Source organism: Microcaecilia unicolor, chromosome 1, assembly GCF_901765095.1.
Source record: "Microcaecilia unicolor chromosome 1, aMicUni1.1, whole genome shotgun sequence".
Lineage (NCBI taxonomy): Eukaryota > Metazoa > Chordata > Amphibia > Gymnophiona > Siphonopidae > Microcaecilia > Microcaecilia unicolor.
In genome coordinates this window covers 615,598,300-615,612,573 of record NC_044031.1, presented here as the reverse complement: position 1 = coordinate 615,612,573, position 14,274 = coordinate 615,598,300, and the positions used below count along the sequence as shown (strand labels likewise).

The 14,274-nt window shown below is 44.4% G+C and overlaps 1 protein-coding gene across 1 annotated transcript in view; it reads right to left on the bottom strand.

The window, feature by feature from the left end:
* The window catches only part of LOC115480882 (1-phosphatidylinositol 4,5-bisphosphate phosphodiesterase gamma-1-like), a 258,382-nt gene extending 244,964 nt beyond the window's left edge, over positions 1-13,418 (bottom strand). Inside the window, exon 1 of the mRNA XM_030219854.1 lies at positions 12,324-13,418. Within this exon, the coding sequence (XP_030075714.1) occupies positions 12,324-12,546 (223 nt within the window). The 5' untranslated portion in view covers positions 12,547-13,418. The remainder of the gene's footprint in view (positions 1-12,323) is intronic.
* Positions 13,419-14,274: the final 856 nt, after the last annotated feature.

Sequence of the window (14,274 nt, the reverse complement as noted above, 5' to 3'; positions counted from 1 at the left end):
ACAGTTTCCACTATAAGTGAAACAAGTAGGAGGAGGTATGGGTCTGGGTCCACCTGTCTGCAGTGCAGTACACCCATCATCACACTAATCCAGGGACCAGTATGCTGCTCTAATAGTCCTGACTATAACAACTGAGGCTGTCATAGAGGCTTGTAAGTAATATTTATATTTACATTTATTTTTTTGGGGGGGGGGGTAGGAGTTGGTTAGTGACCACTGGGGGAGTAAGGGGTCATTCCTGATTCCCTCTAGTGGTCATCTGGTCATTTAGGGCACCTTTTTGTGTCTTATTCATTATAAAAACAGGTCTAGGCCAAACCATTTAGATTTTCACCCTGGACATTTTCGTTTTGTTCCATTATTGTTATATAACGTCCAAGTGTTAGGCACACACTAAGCCCGCCTTTGAAATGCCCCCGACACACCCCCTTGTGATTTGGACACACTGCAGATGACTTGCATAGGTAGACAGTTGCAAAACAGGTTTTGAAAATACCGATTGGACATTTTGAAAAGAAATTCATCCAAATGGTGCTTTATGACACTTTTTGGATGTTTTTCTCTTTCAAAAATTAGCTCAAAAGGCTTTGGAACTCACTGCTGATGATCAGAAAAAGCAGTAACCAAGCTGGGGTTAAAAAGGTTTCTACAAATCCCTGGAGGAAAGCTCAAAAACTATTATTGAAGCAGACCTGGTTAAAATCACTGCTTATCCCTGGGATTGGTAGAATAAATCTTGCTACATTTGGGGATCCTGCCAGCTATTTGTAACCTATATTGACCACTGTTGGAAACAGGATGCTGGAGTACATATAACTTTAGTGTGACCCTGTATGGTAATTTTTATACTCTTAAGATTGGCAGGGCTGACCCAAGGTAAGTGGTAAAAGGTAAGGGTGATTTGATATACTGCCTTTCTCTGGTACAACCAAGGTGGTTTACATACTATATTCCTGGTACTTTCTCTGTCCCTAGTGGGCTAACAATCTAAGTTCTGGTACCTGGAGCAATGGAGGGTTAAGTGACTTGCCCATGGTTACAGGGAGGAATTGGTCCTCGTTCTCAGCCCAGTATATAACATACGTAAAGCACTTTGGTTAAACCACAGAAAGGTGGTATATCAAATCCATGACCCTTTACTCCTCCACTCCTTCTTAGGCTCCCAGGCTTTTCAACTTTCAAGGGGGAGGGGTCAAGTTAGCACTTTCCCCATAAGAGATACCAAGGGAGTAGGGCCTAGAACTGAGATTATCTGCAACGTTTGACATTTTATTTTCAAGAAGAATGTTTGAATTTTGAAAAACAATATCTTAAATGGGACTACTTCCTTCCCTTCCCTCCCTTTCTCTTCCTGCTGCTTCTTTGCACTTCTTCACAGGCCCATAGCCCCCAATGTCTCATTCATAAGTTTTCCCCTATCTCCATTCCTTCTTCCATTACCCAAGTACCACAGTGCCAGAGCTTCTGAATCTCATACTCAAGAACACCAAATCCCACCCAGAGGTGTTACTAGTGTGTAATGACTGGGGCTCCCCCCGTCAGTGAGATGGAAGCGCTGCCTCATATCATCTCTAGCAGAAGCTGGGGCTGGGTACAGAGCCAGGGCTTCTAGTGCTCACCTGCATCTTAAACAGCAGCAGATGGACAGGGACCTGGAAGAAGTAGATAAGAGGATTTAACACAGGTGTTGCTGAAAGTAGTGATGAGATTGGCCAGAAAATGAATGCATCAATAAAAGGGAAGAAAGAAAAGTTGTTGAGGGACTGAATAGGGGGCAGGGAGAAGAAAAAACTTGTGGGAGCCTAAGAAAAGAAAAACTACTAGAGGAGGAATATAGGGTGTTGGCAACAGTGGCAGCAGCGACAAGTTCAGGGGACAGGCCCAGCAGGGTAAAAAAAAAAAGGAAGGGGAACCCTTGAACCAGCTGGGGTGGGAAGGGTAGGAAGGAAAAGAAATGATGCTGGAGACATTGGGGGGGGGGGGGGGGGGGGGGAAGGAAAGGGATGATGCTACACATCTTTTTGTTCTACCCCTGGGGCAACGTCCTTCCTTTGCCAGTCCCTAACAAGAGCTCTGAAGGGATCCAGAAGAGGTGCTGTGGAGAGGACTTCCAGAGAGATCTTCAGTGGTAAGAATTTGCTGGGAAATTGTTTTTAAACTTGGGAAAGGCAGACTTAGAATTAAAACGATAACCTCTGGGGCTTTATTTTAATTTACTCTGCTCACTTAGCAAAGGAGTTTAAAGAATAGTTTCTCAGCATATAAAATCTCTTATTTATTTTAAAAGATTTTTATTCCGCTTGATCCATAGTTCTCAGTGGATTACATAGGCTAGCATTTAAGTGGTCTATTTTACAGAATAAAGCACAGCTAATATACACAGGAAGCCTCAGTTTAGACTAATTCCTTCCTGCCCACCCCTGGCCTGATCTCAAATTTATAGGCCCTTGAACCAATTAGGAGGATCCAAATTTAATTAGGGCATCTCAATCAGACAGTAATTAGAAATACAGTCTACTTAGAGCCATAGAGGGGAACCTACTAATAACACTAAAAATAATAATAATAAAAACAAAATATTAGAATAGCCTAGCATATGACAACCTTAGGAGACTTTAGTTTACATATTCCCTCTCCATTAGCAACTTAATTAAGAAATCACCAATAAGATGCAGGCAGCAGACAAGCAGCGAGATGGGGACTATCCAAACTTTTGCTTATCTCCCAGTTGGTGAGAGGTCAAATGTGTGTACTCAGTGCAAAGAGCTCCTAGCACTCAGGGAAAGGGTCCAGTCTCTGGAGACTAGAGTAGCAGACTGGGAGGAGCTGAGGCAGACAGAAATGTTTATAGAGGAGACCTACAGGGACACAGTAGAGAAGTCTCACCGCCACTCTGGCAACCTCGGTGCTAGTGAGGAGCTTGCTGTCTTGGTACATGTGGCTACCAATGGCATAGGAAAATATGGGGGGGGGGGAGGTTCTGGAGCCAAATTTAGGTTCTTAGATGATAAATAAAAATAAAACAAAAACATAGAAAAGAAAATATGATGATACCTTTTTTATTGGACTAACTTAATACATTTTTTTATTAGCTTTTGAAGGCAACCCTTCACCTTCATATCAGAAATAGACTAATAATTCTGAGGGACACAAAACATACCTTGGAATCCCTATGGATAGAAATCCCATGTGTGGAGGGGTAATGGATAGTGATATGAGTGTACTACCGTTCACATGGCCAGGATGAACAGACAGATGCAGAAATGTTATCAGAAATTAGGGAGACTAACAAACTGGGGAACACAATAATAATGGGTGATTTCAATTACCTGATATTGACTGGGTAAATGTAACATCAAGACATGATGGAGGAGGGGCAAAATTCTTTGATGAAATCAAGGACTGCTTTATGGGGCAGCTGGTTCAGGAACCAACAAGAGGGGGAACAATTCTAGACCTAGTTCTTAGTGGAGTGCATGATCTGGTGCAAGAGGTAATGGTGCTGGAGCCACGATAAAAATGATCATAACATGATCAGATTTGATATAATCTCTGGGGTAACTACAAACAAGAAATCCAATACATTAGCATTTAACTTTCAAAAAAGAGACTATGATAAAATGAGAAGACTAATTAAAAAAAATAACCCTTAGAGGAGCATCTCTGCAAAGGTTACAAATTTTCATCAGGCATGGATGTTATTCAAAAATACTATCCTGGAAAACCAGACCAGATATATTCCAAGTATGAAAAAGGGGGAAAGGAAAGCCAAATAGGAGTTGACATGGTTAAAAGAAATGTGAAGGAGGCTCTTAGAGCTAAAAGAAAATCCTTCAGAAATGGAAGGATTCAACTGAAAATAGTAGGAATCAGTATAAGGAATGGCAAGTCAAATGCACAGCGCTGATAAGGAAGGCAAAGCAAGACTTTGAAAAGAAGATTGCATTGGAGGCAAAAACAAATAGTAAAACCTTTTTAGGAATATTAGAAGCAAGAAGCTGGTAAAATAATCAGTTGAACCACTAGGTAAACGATGGGTAAAAGGGAAGACAAGGCCATAGTGGAGAAATTAAACTAATTAATTGCTTCGGTCTTCACTGAGGAAGATGTGGAAGAGATAGCAGTGCCAGAAATGGTATTCAATGCTGATTTAGTCAGAGAAACTGAAACAAATCTCTGTAAACCTGAAAGATGTAATGGAGCAATTTGACAAACTGAAGAGTAGCAAATCACCTGGACTGGATGGTTTACATCCCAGCATACTGATAGAATTGAAAAATGAACTTACAGAGCTATTGTTAGTTCCAGAGGTGATCCAGGAAATTATAGACTGGTGAGCCTGATGTCAGTGCCGGCAAAATGGTAGAGAGACTATTATAAAGAACAAAATTACAGAGCATATACATAAGTATAGATTAATGAAACAAAGCCAACATGGAATTAGTCAAGGGAAATCTTGCCTCAACAATCTACTACATCTCTTTGAAGGGTTGAATAAACATGTGGATAAAGGAGAGCTGGTCAATATTGTGCATCTGGACTTTCAAAAGACATTTGACAAAGTACCTCATGAAAGACTCCTGAGGAAATTAGAAAGTCAAGAAATATGAGGTAATGTCCTATTGTGGATTAAAATCTGGTTAAAAGATAGAAAACAGAGAATAGGGTTAAATGGTGAGTATTCTCAATGGCGAAGGGTAGATAGTGGGGTTCCCCAGGTATCTGTGCTGGGACCCCTGCTTTTTAACATATTTATAAATGATCTAGAAATGGGAATAACTAATGAGATAATCAAATTTGCTGATGACACAAAATTATTTAAAGTTGTTTAATCTCAAAAGGATTGTGAAAAATTAAAGGAGGACCTTACGAGACTGGGAATCCAAATGGCAGATGACGTTTAATATGAGCAAGTGCAAAGTGATGCATGTGGGAAAGAGGAACCCAAACTAGAGCTACATGATGCAAGGTTCCATATTAGAAATCACAGCCCAGGAAAAGGATCTAGGTGTCATCATTAATGATACGTTGAAACCTCTGCTCAGTGTGAAGTGGTGGCTAAGAAAGAAAAAGAATGTTAGGAATTATTAGGAAAGGAATGGAAGACAAAAATTTGAATATTATAATGCCTTTGTATCGCGCCATGGTCAGACCACACTTTGAATACTGTGCGCAGTTCTGGTTACCTTATCTCAAAAATAGATATAGCAGAATTAGAAAAGATACAAAGAAGGGAGACAAAAATGATAAAGGGGATGGGACGACTTCCCTATGAGGAAACGCTAAAGCGGCTGGGCTCTTCATCTTGGAAAAGAGACGGTTGAAGGGAGATATGATAGAGGTCTATAACATACTGAGTGGAGTGGAATGAGTAGATGTGATTCACTTGTTTAATCTTTTCAAAAATACTAGGACTAGGGCTCACATAATGAAGGTACTAAGTAGTAAATTTAAAACAAACTGGAGGAATTATTCTTCACTCAATGTGCAATTCAATTCTGGAATTCATTGCCAGAGAATGTGGTAAAAGCAGTTAGCTTAGCAGGATTTAAACAGGATAGTGGGCAGAAAATTGTCTTCAGCCACCACTGGAGGAGGGGTCACACAGCTGAAGGCATCCTTAGGGTATCAGATAACCTTGGGCTGACCCTGCCAATCTTAAGAATATAAACATTTCCATACTGATTTGAATTTGTCCCTTGCCCCAGTGAGACAGCATCCTTTGTGAAGACCCTAAATTGAGGAATGGACTTCCATGAAATTTAAGAGCAATGGTAGATCTACTGGATTTTCATACAGACTTGTAGACTTGGCTTTTTAAAGAGGCAAATCAGCTATAAATGATATATTTCTATTGTCCCCAGAATGTCTGCAAATGTAATGTTTTTACGATGTTTTTGGAGTTAGATATTATTAATGAATATGAAGAATTTTAGTTATGTGTTATGTGTGTTGTATTTTGAATGCTCTATGTTATAATGGAATGTGCTCAGAACTTCTGGATTGGCTGAATAGAAAAAAAACAGAATAAATGTACTTTCCCCTTTTCTGAAGGAAAGCTATACATCTGCCCTTCAAAACTCTTCTCTGAGCCCAGTCTTGCATGGAGTTCTGATGACAAGCAGCACAGTAGAACTGTTTGGCATGTAATGGGATTCAGAATGGTGGGTGTAACTTTCAAAATCTTTTTATGCTAGTATCTGCTCATGGATAACATAAAACTCTCACCACAAATGAGAGAAATGAATGATTCTGCTTGTTTTAACTGCTGAAAGAATTATTTAAAACAAGTTCTGTGATGAAGTTCCCATTTTACTACTGCACTGAGAAATACAGCCAGAGAAAACAATGTGATCTTGTGAACGGAGGAGGTCAGAAGGGCGGGCATGAGGAAAGCAAGCTTCTGAGAAGAAAAAGCCTCTCAAAAGCTGTGTTGACCTAGCAAATAAGGTCAAAAGTTCTCCTAGCCAGTTTCCAAAGACCAGCGCTCTTCAGTAGACTTGTGAGTGTACCACTGGAATCCCACATGGAGAGAAAATCCAAAGTGCCAGATAGGACAGATGAGGTGACTTGGGGAGGAGGGTCGGATCCAAAGAGTGGCCACCAAAGTTTGCAGGGTGCTCTGCTCCTACACATGTGAAAAAGTGACTCCTGCACCCATGCACGTTGTGTCCTGCCACTTCAGGTAGGGGAAAGCATGCCACCAGGGGGGAATAACAGGCCTGTGCCAATTCAGCCAAGGTCAGGCCAACATCCTATGGTGCTTTTTTTGTCACATGGTTTTACCTGTTCAATTTTGTACTCTAGAAAACTGATTTTCCATTTCCTGAAGTTATACGAGATGAATGAAACACACTATTTCAGTACAGCTCCTGAAGCAGTACATCTGCTGCCTTGTTCTCCTTGGGCACGAAGGAGAAGTGGTCAAGGGGCCTTTTTATGGGACTATATACATTTGTGACCACCTCTTGGAAGCTGTATGCCCTTTGCCAGGTTTCCTGGGGGACGGGTTTTGCACTGTTTTTGCCCTGCACCTTGGGTTGCCAACCAGATCAAGATTTGCCCGACAGAGCTGATCAAGTCCTGGGCTTACCCCATTGCATGCGGGAAATTGTGGTTCTGATTTCCCCATTGGATTCCCTAAGAAAAGCAAGGCTACAAGAGCCTGCATGCAGTGGGGTAAGCCCAGGACTGGATCAACCCTTTGAGGCAAATCTGGAGTGGAGGAGTGGCCTAGTGGTTAGGGTGGTAGACTTTGGTCCTGGGGAACTGAGGAACTGAGTTCAATTCCCACTTCAGGCACAGGCAGCTCCTTGTGACTCTGGGCAAGTCGCTTAACCCTCCATTGCCCCATGTAAGCCGCATTGAGCCTGCCATGAGTGGGAAAGCGCGGGGTACAAATGTACCAAAAAAAAAAAATCCCTACCTGCACCTGGACATGTGGACCCTACCTACACAGCTTCTTACTCCTCTAGATTTGAAAGTCCACCATGTTTTGGGGGAAAGAAGTTAACCAATTTGTTCCCCAGAGCTGTCAAATTACCCAGTTCCAGGAAGGTAGATATTTATTTCTTGGGATTTATTAACCACCTTTATGAAGAGATTCACCCAAGGCGGTGTACGGTAGGTACAGTTTAGAATCAAACTTACAATTTTGTTAACTGCATAACAATAGTAAAATGAATACGTATAGACATAGACACAGTGAAAGAGGAAATCTTGAAAGCAGGAAACTGAAATCTAGTAATAGAACTACCATGAAACAAGACCAAAAATATACACAATTAACAGCACTGAAATTCAAATAACAGATATAATATGATGTAAGCATAATAGTGCTGGAATATCTAATAAGCGCACAATTAGACTATTCAAATAACATTGCTATGATACTAATGCTTTTCTACAATACAGCTTATCATATAGCTGAGGAGCCAAATGCAGATATATAGATGGGGACAAGATGCATGGTACAGAGTCAGTTTGGATAAATAAATGGGTGGCTAAACAAAAGGCAAACTCTTTGTACAGTTAATCAAAATATAAGGAACTGGTTACCAGGGGCATAGCCAGACCTCGAGGTGGTAGGGGGCCGGAACCCAAGGTGGGGGGGGGGGCACATTTTGGTCGCTGCACCACCTCTTCCTTCCGCCGCTACTGTACATCTTGGCTGGCGGGGGTCCCCAACCCCCGCCAGCTGAAGACTTTGTCCAGCGCTGGTCTCTGGCGCTGCCACATTGCCTGCCCTGCTCTCTCTTTCCCTCACGTCCAGCACGCTCCTTTTAGTGAAACTGAGCATGCTCAATTTCACTACAAGGAGCGTGCCCGATGTGAGGGGAAGAGAGAGCAGGGCAGGCAATGCGGTGGCGCTGCCACAGACCAAAGCTGGACAAAGTCTTCAGCTGGCAGAGGCTGGGGACCCCCGCCAGGCAACCAGGGGCTCAGAGCAAATTTGTGGGGCCCAGGCCTCTGTGGCCCCACCTAGCTATGCCACTGCTGGTTACAGTGGGTGTAGTAAGCTACTCCAGGTACAGAATGAGTGTATAGTCAGTCACCCTATGTATTAAAGGCTTGGGAAAGCAGGCTTTTACCTGCTTCCTGAGGTAGAGGTAGTCTCGAGTTATACGTAGGCACTCTGGGAGTAAATTCCAGAGCATGAAGTTGGTCCTGTATTTCCTGGTGCATTATGGGACCTGCAGCACTGATTTCAATGGGTGGAATCAGAGATTGCAAATAGCACACATTGTTTTGGGGTGTTAGTCCTAAAACAGGACTGGCGAAGATATTTCCCTCTGAGAACTGAGAAACTTGGGAGTAATGAAGCACAGAGATGCCAGGTTGCTCAATTCCAGGCTGGAGATTTTGGGCAGTCCTGGATTTCTAACCACCCCGTCTATGAGATTTGCAGAACTGATTTCAATAGTAGGATCAGGCACTACAAATCCCTCGCTACTTTGGGATGTAAGTTCAAAGCCAGGACTGGCCAAAACATCTCCAGCCTGGAACTGGGTATCTTGGCATGAAGCAGTTTCACATACATTATTATTATTATTATTATTATTATTTATTTAGATTTTGCTCACACATTTTTCAGTAGTAGCTCAAGGTGAGTTATATTCAGGTACACTGGCTATTTCTCTGTCCCAGGAGGGCTCACAATCTAAGTTTGTACCTGTGGCAATGGAAGGTTAAGTGACTTGCCCAAGATCACAAGGAGCAGCAGTGGGATTTGAAACGGCCACCTCTGGATTTCAAGACCAGTGCTCTAACCACTAGGCCACTCCTCATTGGCCAGATTCCCAGAAATATATCCACAAAGCTGCCAAGTTACCCATTCCAGGAGGAAGACTTTTTGGCCAGACCTGAATTTCTGCCAACCTCATCCTGGTGCATTATGGGACCTGCAGCACTAATTTCAATGGATAGAATATGGACTACAAATACTACACTGCTTTGGGTGTAAGTTTAAAACCAGAACGGGTCAAAAAGTCCCTTCTGGAATGAGTAACTTGGAAGCTCTCTACCCATTTTTATAACACAGCAAAGAAAACCTGCATCAGCCTTGCCAACATCCAAAGGTTGAATTTTACGGGATAATGTAATTGGTTAAATGGAAAGTATATGAATTTCATGCTGCCTCTACCTCAGCACTCCCTGCAATTGCCACAGACCATGAACTGAATGTGCTAAAGTGTATCTTCTCATTCTGGGTCTCTGGGGAAGATACACTTTAGCACATTCAGTTCATGGTCTGTGGCAATTGCAGGGAGTGCTGAGGTAGAGGCAGCATGAAATTCATATACTTTCCATTTAACCAATTACATTATCTTGAGTGTATCTTCTCATTCTGGGTCTCTGGGGAAGACGATCAAGTGCAGAGCTCCCAAGTTACCCATTCCAGGAGGGAGACTTTTTGGCTTGTCCTGGATTTCTGCCAACCTCATCCTGATGCTTCATGGGACCTGCAGCACTGATTTTAATGGACAGAATTGTGGACTACAAATCAGGGGCGTATCTGCGTGGGGCCACAGGGGCCTGGGCCCCCGCAGATTTCGCCCTGGCCCCCCTCCCCGCCGTCAACCCTCCCCCGCTGCTTACTTTTGCTGGCGGGGTCCGACCCGCAATCTCCATATTTCGGCTTCCTCCGTGGCCATGTGCTTCCAGGAAGTAACGCTGCAGCGCTGATTCGTTGAATCTAGTTCGGCGTCTGACGTCCCACACGTCAGACGCCGAACTAGATTCAACGAATCAGCGCTGCAGCGTTACTTCCTGGAAGCACATGGCCACGGAGGAAGCCGAAATATGGAGATTGCGGGTCGGACCCCGCCAGCAAAAGTAAGCAGCGGGGGAGGGTTGACGGCGGGGAGGGGGTGGAGAGAGGCGGCGGCGGCGGCGGCGGCGGCGGGGGGGGGGGAGGCAAAAATGTGCCCCCCCTCTCTGGCTCTGGCCCCCCCTACCGCCGGATTCCAGATACGCCCCTGCTACAAATCCCATACTGCTTTGAGATGTAAGTTTAAAATCAGGACCGGCCACGTGGAGGGGTATAATCGAACGGGGCGCCCAAGTTATCATGAGGGCGTCCTCGCAGGACGGCCCCGTATTATCGAAACAAGATGGGTGTCCATCTTTTGTTTCGATAATAGGATCGGGGACGCCCAAATCATGAAATTTTGGTCGACCTTAGAGATGGTCACCCTTAGGTCATTTTTGAGATGGTCGTCCTCGGTTTTCGGCGATAATGGAAACCGAGGACGCCCATCTCAAAAACGACCAAATCCAAGCTATTTGGTTGTGGGAGGAGCCAGCATTCATAGTGCACTGGTCCCCCTCACATGCCAGGACACCAACCAGGCACCCTAGGGAGCACTGCAGTGGACTTCACAAATTGCTCCCAGGTGCATAGCTCCCTTACCTTCGAGGCTGAGGCCCCCAAACCTCCCATAAAACCCACTCCCCACAACTGTACACCACTACCATAGCCCTATGGGGTGAAGGGGGGCACCTATATGTGGGTACAGTGGGTTTTTTGGGGGGGTTGGAGGGCTCAACATTTACCACCACAAGTGTAACAGGTGGGGGGGGGATGGGCCTGGGTCCGCCTGCCTGAAGTGCACTGCACCCACTAAAAACTGCTCCAGGGACCTGCATACTGCTGTGATAGAGCTGGGTATGACATTTGAGGCTGGCAAAAAATGGTTTGTTTGTTTTTTTTGGGTGGGAGGGGGTTGGTGACCACTGGGGGAGTAAGGGGAGGTCACCCCTGATTCCCTCTGGTGGTCATCTGGTCAGTTCGGGCAACTTTTCGAGGCTTGGTCGTGAAAAAAAATGGACCAAGTCAGCCAAATGCTCGTCAGGGACGCCCTTCTTTTTTCCATTATTGGCCGAGGACGCCCATCTCTGAATCACGCCCCAGTCCCACCTTCGGTATAGTGCCAACATGCCCCCGTGAATTTTGGTCGTCCCCATGACGGAAAGCAGTTGAGGATGCCCAAAATCGGCTTTCCATTATGACGATTTGGGCGACCCTGAGAGAAGGAAGCCCATCTCCCGATTTGTGTCGGAAGATGGGCGTCCTTCTCTTTCGAAAATTCACCTGATAGTCTCCCTCCCAAAAAGGGTAACTTGGCAGGTCTGAAAGTGAATCAAAATATCACACCCTGGAGTCACTACTACCTTATACCTGTAACATATTATGCTTACATTTTATTCCAGCCCCTTAAAATAAAACAAAGAAAAAAGCTCTGTGTGGCACTGGAAAGTCACAGGTAAGCCCTTTGAGAACCATCTGCTGTGACATTATGACCAAGGGAAGAGGCAAATCCCAGGACAGGGAAGCAAGGAGTGTCCTACAGAAATGAAAGGGCTAAGAATGAAGCTGCCCAGTTACCCGGTTCCAGGAGGGAGATTAGAGGCCAGTCCTGGATTTCTAACAACCCTGTCTTATGGGGAGCTGCAGCCCTGGGACTAGAAATCCCACACTGCATTGGGATGCAAGTTCAAAACCAGGACTCGCCAAAAAAAACTCTCTCTCCTGGAACTGGGTCACTTGGCAGCTCTGTAAGAATCAGAACAAAATTACACATCCATCACCTTCACATCACAAGGACCAGGCCGATCTAGCCTGGATGTCCTTTCACTAGACAAGTCATTCTTGCTTCTCTCAGATATGCATCTCCATGCGTGTAAACGGGAAAAGCAAGCCTATCTTGGTATTCCTTTGTCTTCTCTCTCAGTGCTAACATTGGCCTGAGGCATTAGCAACCCTGTAGGATGCTCTACCATCATGTAACTCTCCCTCTCCCACTCCCCGCTGTGTCACTTACCATCTCCTTCCACCTTCTCGGGGGACCTGCTCCAGATGATCTGCCTGGACTCCAGCTTCACCTGGAAAGTCCTCCTCTCAGGCCTCTGGGACTTCTTCTGGTAAAACAAGGTGAAGATACAGCCTGTCTCTAAGCTCCTCAAGGCCCTGCTCATGTCCCTGGGGGTCTCAGGCCTGGGATCTTCCAGAAAGCCATTCATGTTGTTTGCCCTGGCCCCCAGCATGGTCAGTGCATGACAGAGGACCACAGTATGGAGGAAGAATGTGCTGGTTAATACATTGGGGGGGGGGGGTGCAAAAAATTAATGAAAACAGCAAATCCAATAGTCCTCAAGCCCCCAAGCCCTGGGTTTCCTTTTCTGAAAATATCCTGGTGGCATTAGAGATCCCTCTGCTCTGAGGCAAACATATATGATTCTGGCAAAAGAACAAAAATACAAAATAATCTCAGCTTGGTAGGTCTTTGCTTCTCTGCACTAGGAGATCAGATGGGGCTAAAGATATTATTAGAATACAATAGATAAGTACAATGAAGATAGGCGGATCTGATATCAGCAATTAGGTAAAGCGGATCTCTGAAACAAGCCTGCAGAAAAATTACATCAGCAAACAAAAAACACGAGGAAAAGGTCATAAATACAGAAGAGGTGGATAGCTACTAAGCCCACTGCACGGACAGCTGCCATCTCTCTCATTCTGTCTGCCAGCTTCTTTCGCGTTAGTAATGGGAGGAAGACAGACTAGATACTCAGACCTGTGGCTTGCAGTAATCCAGGAAGGCTTTCCAAAAGCAAAGTGATTCTTTCAGTACAAAAATCAGAGTGGAGGGTGTTGGGCTGGGATTCCAGCAGTGGCAAGCTGACAGCATAGGAAAGCAGAGGAGCTCTGGGTGCTCTTTCTCCCTCCTCTGCAGGCCCAAGCTGGGAAGCTGAGACCCAGGTGAATTTCAAGGGTGGTTCATCCTTTTTTTCCTTTCCCTCTTATTTTTGTTTCCACCTCCACTCTCCTGCTTGTTCATTTCAGCTCCAGCGAAATGGACGCCCAGAGGAAACTGCCAGTCACACACAGCCGGAAAGAGAGGAGAAAGGAATTAAAAAAAAATGCAGGATCTTGGAACAAGAAAAATGGACTGTGTGGGGATTATGGGCTTTTTTTTTTTTTTACATTTATTTTCGCTTTACAGTGAACAGTGACATCTAGAGGGAAAACAAAATAAACTGAAAGAATGGGAGGAAATACTGCAAGAGGAATTTGGCAGCAAAGATTGGAGAAATGGGAGCATATGTGGGTTTTCAAGGAAAAAGATATTAGTCTTATATACATAAAATGTCAAAGGTAAAAGGTCATGGATTTAATATGTGTGTGTGTGGAATTCTTTCTAAACTTTTTGCATGTGTGTATGACTGTGCATATGTGTTTGTGTCTGTATTAGGGCTGTTGGATAACACTAAAATCTGCAACGGGGTAAACACCCAAGAACAGGGGTTCTTAGCCAGTGGTGCCCGCCTGGGGTGTGGAGAAGGGTCTTGAAATCTGAGGCAATTTACTGAAACTATCTAGACAGAGAGGCAGATGCACTAAACTTTAACGACCCTTTAACGACCCTCCAAAGAGGAAATTTTGATCCGTTGCATGCATCAAAGGGCTTTTACCGACGAAGCTAGCAGCTAATGAAAACGGAATACAGATGAGCAATTCGTGTACAAACCCCATTGAACCGAGATGCACCAACCTTTTCCGAATGCCTTAACGAAGGAAAAATGCCGGAAAATGAACGAGAGGTCTGTACCTCTCGTTGTGGCTGTGTGGACTCGTAAATTTACTTTGTAACCTCTGTAAAGTGAATAAAACACTGCACCCACAAAACCAGGGTTATACATAGAAATAAAAAAAAATTGTTAGGTATACAGTCAGAAGAGGAAATACTGGCCGGCAACAAAACCCCCTCCCAC